We start from the raw sequence: 10,266 nt of genomic DNA on the forward strand, positions 1-10,266 counted from the left end.
CTAGTTGGCAGTAACTTCCGATTTTTGAATCTCATCTGTTGTTATTTTTTCTGTCTAAAAAAAGGAAAAAATATACATATTATAAATTTGTCATAAATATCAAAATAACTTACTTCTTTATTTACTTCATTTCCTGTTGTTTCTCCTTCCTTAGTAGTATTAGCATCTGCCTCACCCTCCTTTTCGCAACCATCCTCTGGAGTTGTTTTTTCTTTAGTATCAGATACTTTATCATCAACTGATTTTTTGGCTATCAAAGCAGCTTTGGCACGGTTAAAAAGTCCCAAAAGAGTAACAAAAATCTTATTTTGAGTAACTTTGGCGGCTGACTCAGTTATGCTATCAATATCCAAACTTTCTTTTTCAAATTTATCTTTAACAGACATTCCAATACGAGCCAAAGTATTAAAGACAGCTTGATATCCTTCCTTTCCTTTTTCTTGAATATCAGCAACACTAAAAACATGATTTTCAGGTAACTCAAACTTTTCCTTGGCAAATTTAATGAATCCTTCAATATTAGAAGTTTGATTTTCCTTACTTTGAGCATTTTCTCCCTCATGAACAGTCTCAACAGAACCTGGAGAAATCTTGTTAGCAAGATGAGCAAGAACAGTTCCATCTTTTAAGAAAGTAAGAAATTGATTCTTAGTAACATTTTCGTTCTTTCCTGGCACATTAACTATTGGAGTTTCAGAACCTTCATTAATCAAACCAGCCATCCAGTTACAGACAATTGAGTTAACCTTATGAATGACTGCTGGTTTTTGGGCAGAAATCCATGCAATAGGATCTTCAGAGATACTCTTGATTTGAGCAATAGCTGATTCAAGAGCAGCTTTTGTCTCACCACCATCTTGTTGTTTCTCTCCATCACCAGTGGTACCAGTTGCATCTTGAGAAACATCACAATTAGCAGCAGCAGTCTTTTCCTCAACTTTTTCAGGGAGAACTTCAATATTATTTTCAACTTTTGGAACAGATTCAATGGCAGCCATTTTGTTTCTTATCTTAATTTGTCTTTTATTAATAGAAATGAATATGTTAGTAAACAAAAGTGTTTAATAATTGAGATTTCTAAAATGATATAATAATAATTAAAAAATACTATAATAATAAATACATAGGATATATGATATTGTCTCATTATATAATATAATTGAAGGCGTATACTTTCTAAATATATATATATGTATTAAAGCGGTAGATATAAAAAAAAAGAAAGAAAAATGTCAGATAGGACATATATATATATAAAAGATAGAAAAATAATAATAATATTCACAAAATCAAATTGTCAAACACCATTTATGTGTTATTTTGGGTGCTACTATATTTATGATACATTATCATCTTCTCTCTCTGAGTCATAGGAATAAAATAATTAACGAAATGATGATATTTCTACAGTTCACTTCTTTAAGCCACTAGAATTTTATATATATATAAATATTATAATCAAAAATTATTATTTTAATTGGTTCCCAGATACATACATACTCATAGGGGGGGGGGAGAGGAAGACGTAAATAAAACTATGACTAATACGATGATGAAACATATAGTAATAACCTGAGTTACTAATAAACTATATTAAAGAATATTGTAATGATATGAAATAAATTAAAGTATCGAGATTCTTTACAACTGAAAAACAAATAATCATAGTATATTGTAGCAATGATTATAAGTATTTTGTAGTTAAATAAAAGAAGGAAAAAAAAACTAGGAGAGTTCATTTTTTTCTATCTTTTTCTAGTAAATATAATAAATGTATTAAAAGAAAAAAAAAGGTGACTCAATTTATTTGGTAAGGTTTTTTTTTTGTGACAAAAAACACTTGACATTTACCACCAGATATATATAAGTATTTTAACAGTACAATTTCTTTGGAAAAGTAAATATTATATATATATGAACATATATTAATAATGATGAAAAATACAACAGAAATACTAAGTGAGTAATCTAAATTTATTGTTTATTTTTTTCATTTGATGTAATTAGAGAAAAACACGAATTAAAAGAACTTAGTGTAAATATAAAAATCTAAGACATCAAAAATAAAATTATTATTATTACATATCTTTAAAAATAATAATATTCATAGATGATATTATATATGTAGGTACAAATATATTAATTACATGTGGTGGATTTCTACTATTACATATAATAATACAATGCCGTTTATTCTCTTATTTTTGTAATAAAAGTAATATCAGGGAAAAAAAAAAAGTGAAGTCGAAAAGGACAGATGAAAATGTAATTAAAAATGCATTTTTTAATACTAAGTAATAATATATATCTATCACTATAATACCACAAAAGTAGTTATATTTATGTTTCTTAAGTTAAAAGAAGAAAAATCTTTTATACACATATGTTGTACTACTACCCCTACCATTTCTATTGGCAATAAATTTTATCAGTTCAAGAAAAAAAAAAGAAAAAAAAAACAGAAGATAAAAGACACCACATCTGAAGTAATAGAAAGTTCACATTAAAAATAACATTACTTTTATACATACACAGTAAAATATTGAAAAGAGTACAATTATCATCGTACATTTTATATGTGAATGGCGATATATATATATTATATATAAATGAAGAGAAAAAAAAAAAATTTTTTTTTTAAAGAGTCAAAGGCATACAAAAATAAATGGTGGTTTTTAAATACCCAGAAATATCTGGAAAAAAAAACTGTATGTGAAAAGAAAGAATATAATAAAGGATAAAATAATAAAAAAAAAAAAAGAATTATCTAGGAATGCTTTTCTTTTTTCTAAAATAATGACATGAACAGGAAAATAAAAATAGATGTAAAGAGATGTGTCCAACGTTATACAATTTAAAATCATTAAAAATGGCACTATGGAGCTAATAAAAGTCTAAAAGCTAAGCGTGTTTTAAAACCATAAACAGTTTTTCTTTTATTGTAAGCCTTGTATAAATATATAATATATCACTTAATATAATAAAATGGACAATCGTAATAGAAGGGAAAAAAAAAATGAAAGTACCATTTATGGTTAACAATAAATTAAAATTTAGTAACAGATATTTTTCTCTTACTCTTATTTATATTATAAAAAAAAAACAATCCTATTAAATTAATAATAAAAAATATATATAAAATTTCTATTCTCTTATGATAGCTTCGTTTCTTTTCTATATACTTACTTATACTTCTGTCAATCATATCTTTTTTCCCCCCCCCCCCTCCCTCTTTTCTCATTAAAGCTAAATGGTTATCTCTCTCTCTGTTTTAAAGTAATATATGTAGATAAATGTTTTGTAAAACATTATGGTCATCTCCTTGGCATATTACGCTATTGTCATTTCTTCTTTGTGGCATAAACATATATACAATAACTCTTACTTTTTTATTTCCACTAATATCAAGGACCTTTTTCTGGTGTAGGTTTACAGAAGTAGGAGAAAAAAGATAGATAGATAGATAGATGGATGAAAACTTGAACACACATCATAAATATACTGGACATATAAAATATGTATATAATTTCTCTCCCTCCTACATTTGTCCCTGTATTACCAACAGTCCTATTTTAATATATATATTATATACTTGTACAAGTATAATTTGTGCGCGGGATATATGAATGTTATTATGGCACAGTTGGGCATTACAGGCATACAATATATATATGACAATATATTTTTTTTTTTTTTATTTTTTTTTTTTCAATACTTCATTTCAGAAGATAATTATACAAAAGGACATAGAGATATAGATAAAACTACTAAAACTCTTTTCTATACATATATATATACATAGATAAGAAAAAGAGAGAATGGCAAATTGATAGATTGACCATAAAAAAATAACACAAGAACAGTAAAAATAAAACACATATCACATCATTGTTATCCCAATACATGGACTTTCCCCTTATACTAAAAGAAGGAAGAAAACAAATAGATATTATTCTAAATAGGGAAATCTCTAATAAAGAAAATAGATATAATAAAAAGAAATCAACAATAATTTACTGTCTACAAAAATAATAAGTAGTATTAAAAAAAAGAGAAAGTAGGAGGGAGAAAAGTTAAAAAGAAAAAAAAAATTCATATATAAATTTATGTATAATTTAATATTATAAAAATGAGACAATTTCTATCAACTAAATATGTGTTTTGTCTCTATTAGTAATAAATATAATCAGATAGGAGGAGTTGTTAAAAATAAAATTAAAAAGATATATTCTTTTATTTGGTAGATGTGATCTTGGTATTATCAAAATATTTTAATGGTACATGTCTTTGAAACAAAATATTTCAATAATATTATATTGGTAGTGGACAAAATAAGAAATAAAAATTTTTGACACTAACTCTAAAACTACAGGAAGGTTGGTAGGAAAAGATATTAAAGTTATATAAAACATTAAAACTATTGCATATATTTCTCCCTATTCTGAGTAAAATATCATTTATGTAACATGTCTTACAAAAATTACTAGAATGCCATTCTACCACTTAAAAAGAGATATAATATTAAAATAAAATGTAAAACTAAAAAAGACAATATATATATGTTCTTAAAGTAAGAAAAATAATTATAAAAAGAAAGGAAAAAAAGACAGAAACATAGTATATGCATTTCATATTCATGTACCACAACTATGATTATTTCATATCCTTAAGGCTTTTCTTTTTTTTTTTTTTCAAGAATACCCTATATACATATTTTAACAAGTTGATTACTCAATGTATATATATATATATATTTTCTAAGAACATTTCATGTTCATATAAACTATATTATATAGAAAATAGAAATAAAAAATATGGAAAATGGTATAAAGAAAAGGGATTCTCTAAAAATAATGATAGTTAAAAATAATTTAAAAAAAAAAATAAAAATAAATTTATTAATTATATATTATTATATACTATATAAAAAGACTGAGAATAAAATTTGATTTGATACTATTATCAATTTACACATACAATATCAGAAATATATAGTTGATGAATCATAAGAATGTAAAAATAAAAATAAGCAATTTTAGAAAAGGATATTTATAATAAATATATATGTGTACTCAATTAATCTATTGTAATGGAATCTTTGTGTCATTTAATGATAAATAATAATATAAAAATCCCACCTTGTTATCATATAATTATTCTACAATCTCTTTTGAAATTTAATCTTCTTAATAAACTGTTTAATGTGTCAAAGAAGAAAAACAAATACACAAGTACTCACAGAAGGGAATATATGTAATTTAGGAAAAGAGAGAGTGTAATTGTAACAACAACAATGGTAATCAGTTATAAATTAATATTTTATTAAATTGATATTTAACAATATATCACTACTACAAAGGTAGTGGTATAGATTTAGATGGCAAAATTTAATACATATAATAACTTAAAACAACCCCTGTATATTTAAAGATAATCAAAAGAAGATAAACATAAAATCAAGAATTTAAAAACTATTTCATAATTATTATTTAATCATTCATTATAACACAACAGCTGTTCAAGAAAAATGTTACAATAGTTAAAACATACGAGACTGTTAATAAGAAACTACCAAATATGTGTCATATTATTGTTTCTATTATGACAAAACAATAAGAATAAAAGACAAGACAAATTTACCGCAATATTTAATAAGATAAAAAGATTTTTGAGATCAAATTAATTTACCACCTACAGAGAAAAATTGGCACACTAAAATATATATTAACTATCAACCTATAAAAATAGAAGGCAAATAATACTTTTCTCTCCTCCAATTACCTATATTAAAAAGAAACAATTTGATAAATAGCTTTTTATAACATTTAAAAACTTGTTAAAAGCTCACAGTAGGTGAAATAGAAGACAGTCTCAATATCAAGATATAGAAAGATTTTATAAATTTAAATAATTTACAAATCAAAATTTTATATACTATTGTGTTCTTCTATCAAAAAATGATATATCAAAAATTAAAGCTTCACTTTTTTTTTCCTATCTTTTTAAATATATCAAAAATAAAATATTAACAGAAATTTCTAGAAAAAAAAAAAACTAAACAACCCATAAAATCAAGCATCTAAATATCAAATTAATGACTAATCAAAGTAAAAAATTTCTAGTGAAACTACTTTTTTTTTTGTTTAATATTATGTTGTTTAAATCAAATAAATATAGAAAATATATAGTAGATGGCCAATAAGATAAGAATATAAACATTGATATAATGATAGATGATGAAAATGAAGGAGAAAAAGATATCTTGAATAAGTAGAAACCCTAATAATAAACAAATCATACTGTAAAAAGTATATCAAATTAGCACTTAAAAGGTTACAATCTTAAGATAATCAATCTTTTCTCTAACTCTTTTTTTAGATGATTATTAGAGAATTGCTAATTTATAGATCATAAAATACGTAATCAAAATGGCACTTTATAAAAAAAGTGATTAGTTAATAATATGTTTTAATAATTTCTTTTAAATAAATGTTAAAGTTAATATATATATATTACAAGCATGATAGATTAAGATAAGTAGCAAATTAGATGATTAGGGATACAATTCTTAGATAAAAATAATCATAAAAACTTTTTTATTGTTGATAACTTCTTGAAAAGATATAATAAAATTTTCTATAATCTAAGTTATCTTTTCTTTTTATCTAAAAATAAATTGACACAATAATAAGGGACAGTTCTAATAGATATATGGCAGATGGCATATATGTTCCTCATTTTATCTCTTTATTTTAACAATTTATCTTATTTTAATAACTGATATAAGTTTAATTAACCTGATATTAAAAAGTGCTAAAACTAGTATAGATAAAATTAATAACATTAACTTAAAAACACTAATATCTTTTAATTATTGCTAATGGAATTTGTAATTGAGGTTTATCACGATAGAGTGATATTTATCATTTAATAGACTCTAACAAGACTACTTTATATCAATAAAATGTTTTTAATTCTAAAGTGCAAATAAAAGTTATTAAAATTATAACTTCCACTCATAAATACACATTCAATTAACGGTTCTTGATTATTAACATATAATAAAATCCTTATAAATGACTAAAAAAAAAAAGTAATACACGATATAATTAATTTGAAGATATTTTACGATAAATGTAATGCTAAATGACCGGAAAAGCAATAAATAGTTAAAGCTTTCCTCATGAATAACTTACCTATAAATAAATATAAATACCACCTATAAAAAGATAAAAAAAAAATATATATATAATAAAAAGAAGTCATGATTAAAATCAAGTTAAACAATCTTTTAAAAACTAGATTCTCATGTGAAAGAGACAGATAGGGTCTTTCACTTTTGTAACAATTTGCCAAAAAAAGAGATGCCGTCAAGGTATACATATAATAATTAGTAGGAACAAATCAACCGACAAATTTGTAAATTTAATGCACATGATAGAAGATAAAAAGAAAAATTGACTTCTGGTTAAAAGTACAAAACAAAAAATGCCGACAAAAAGAGACATGTCTCATCAATGAACAAATTATTATTATTATTATGATTATTAAAGAATTTACAAACATTACTATTCATAAATTTTTCACTTGTCACAAATTGTATAATTGTAAATTGATAATATATATTGTAAAAATAAAAAACAAAAGATAAATACTTTTATGATAGAGAGAGAGAAAAAAAAGATAAATAAATAATTATTCCTCTTGTATTTTAACCGATACATAAAATCTCTACACACTCAAATAATTTTTAATGAGACCTATAAAAACAATATAAATGTTAATATTATATTAACTCTATCTTTTTTAGTAAATAATAAAATGCAAAGTTTAAACTATTTAAATTATAAAATAATCCAACCCAATCATGATAATGATCATATAAGAACACTTTACTAATATATTAGCTAACAAACCTTGAAAAAGAAATGCCGTTCATTTGATATAAACATTAAATACATCCCAAACTATCTTATAATAAATAGATCATAATCAAATATAAGTATAAAATATAGAAGACCTTAAATAATCCTGTTACAGTTAATCTTTTTGTATATTTACATTAGCTAATCCACAGCCATATTCTAATAATTAACAAAAGAAACAGATGTTTGGGATGAAATTGAAATACAATTGCGTATGTTTAAATTGATTATATATACAAATAAAATAAAAAGATAAATCAAAATATTTTGGTTTAGATTTTTTTTTTACCCAATTTAAATATAAATTATATAGCATATTTAATATGGAAGAAATAAAAAAAAAAGAAAGAAAAATTCAATGATAGATAAAAAGAGGAAGTAAAAATTTTGTAAAGGTCATAGGAAGGGAACTTTATGTAAACTCTAAATATAATGATATTAAAAACAAAATATTAACAATATAAAAAAAATTTATATAATTCGATTATTGAATTTTAAAAATAGAAATTTATTGGAAAAAAAATTATTTCTATATTTATGACAATGAAACATTTATATAATTAATAATATGGGCGTTTTTTTTTTCTTCAACCAATGAGAAAAATGTCTACTTATATCATTTTTTTTTTTTTTTTGGAATCAAGACAAGTGTGTATTAAAAATGTTTTTATTATAATACCAAAATGTCTTATGAAAATATTTTAGAACCAGAGTTTGTTTATGAAGATTTTCATGATGGGTATTTAGATGGAGATGTCAATAGAAGAATTTATAGAATAAATAATCCCCCTAAAAGAGGTATGTTTATTATAAGAAAATAATAAATTATATTTACAAACAGAATTAGCAACAAAACTGTCAGAATTTTTTATGAGAGTTTTTCATCTTTTTATCTACAAATCAGGACTTGTAAATGAAAGAAATTTTACATTACAAAAATATTTTGGAGCTGTTTCAGTACCAGTGTGTACAATTGTATGTTTATCAGAGTACCTCAGGTATTGTATCTATTTCATTATGAAAATATTTAAACGAAGAGAGTTACGTGCACTTGGAGTATTGTTTATATCAAAAAATACAAACAAAAGAAAGGGATCATATGAAATTGTTTTAAGAAAACCTAGTTATAAATTTACAAGAATTTTTGGTGTCCATAAACCTAATGAGAATTTAAAAAGAAAAGGTTTACCAAAATTTGTAAAAAATGTTCTTGAATCTACAATGAAAAGTTTATACTATGGTATGATACCAAATATTAAAAGAGGAAATGGTTAGTTTTATTTTTTTTTCACAAACATAAAATATTTATCAAATAAATTTTGTTTCTTTATACTTTAAATTAAATACCATATTTTAAAATTATTTTCTATTCCATGACATTATTTTTTTATTAATATATTTTTATAACTCATCTTTCTTTCATAATATCAAATGATCAATGATTTTTAGATGAAGAAATTTTAATCAAATGTTACGTTAGAAGAAGAAGAGGAAAAAAAAATTTACTAGGAACAAATCAACATATAGTAAGGATAAAATTTTTGTTAATCTTCATTAAATTGCCTTATTCTTTTTTTTTTCAGGATTACCAGTTGCTTAAGATAAGAAAAAAGAAACGACAACATAAGAAAAATGGAACTCTTCCCATGATAAACCAGCTTTGTGATCCAATTCATTCTCAATATCTTGATGTATGATTTACCTTAATTTGTATTTTTATTTATTTTTTATTTTTAGATGATGTTAATTTTCAAAGAATTTGACAACACCCCAGCAACTCTTTAACCATTTGTAAAAAAAAAATATAAACTACTTTTTTTTATAAATTTCTTTTTTGTTTCTCCATTTATAAATAAAATTTAATATTTCTTCTAAATATAAAAATAACAACATCTTTTTTTGGGGATCTTTATTTATTTATTAAAAAAAAGTTTACAATCATATTCATTAAAATCATTTTAAAAAAATTATTCTATTAAAATTTTTCAATTCTTTTAATATCAAGGGACATTAGAAATTATATTGATAAGGAAATATCTATATATGAATATGAAATCAAACTTTAGGAAAGGGGTAAGGGACTTGTTAAATAATCTAAAAAAAATTGGCAAAGGTATATTCTTAAATAAAAGTACATTAGGAAACCATCTCGATAAAGTAAGAACATTAATTATAAAAAAGATTGGAGTTTAATATCGAGAGGTAGTAATTTTACATATATATATACTAGGATGTGGTAAAAAAAATATTTCTTTTGCATTGGTGTTAATTACACAAATATGTGTATTAACAAAAAAAAAGTTCTAATAATTGATGTTTCTAAGGAAATATATACATACAA

General features: G+C 22.9%; 2 protein-coding genes across 2 annotated transcripts; one reads left to right on the plus strand and one right to left on the minus strand.

Annotated features, from left to right (window-relative positions):
* SRAE_1000319900 (Calponin homology domain-containing protein) lies at positions 1–998 on the minus strand (the record flags this gene model as incomplete). The annotated part of the gene is made up of 2 exons (XM_024650361.1): positions 1–54; positions 114–998. The coding sequence occupies 2 exons, from the start codon at positions 996–998 to the stop codon at positions 1–3; spliced, it is 939 nt and encodes a 312-aa protein (XP_024504147.1).
* A 7,610-nt stretch (positions 999–8,608) lies between these two features.
* SRAE_1000320000 (Hypothetical protein) lies at positions 8,609–9,710 on the plus strand (the record flags this gene model as incomplete). The annotated part of the gene is made up of 5 exons (XM_024650364.1): positions 8,609–8,723; positions 8,767–9,195; positions 9,375–9,451; positions 9,509–9,616; positions 9,663–9,710. 5 exons carry the CDS (start codon positions 8,609–8,611, stop codon positions 9,708–9,710), a joined length of 777 nt encoding a protein of 258 aa, XP_024504148.1.
* Between the last annotated feature and the right edge of the window lie 556 nt (positions 9,711–10,266).

This window comes from Strongyloides ratti (assembly GCF_001040885.1).
Source record: "Strongyloides ratti genome assembly S_ratti_ED321, chromosome : 1".
Classification (NCBI taxonomy): domain Eukaryota; kingdom Metazoa; phylum Nematoda; class Chromadorea; order Rhabditida; family Strongyloididae; genus Strongyloides; species Strongyloides ratti.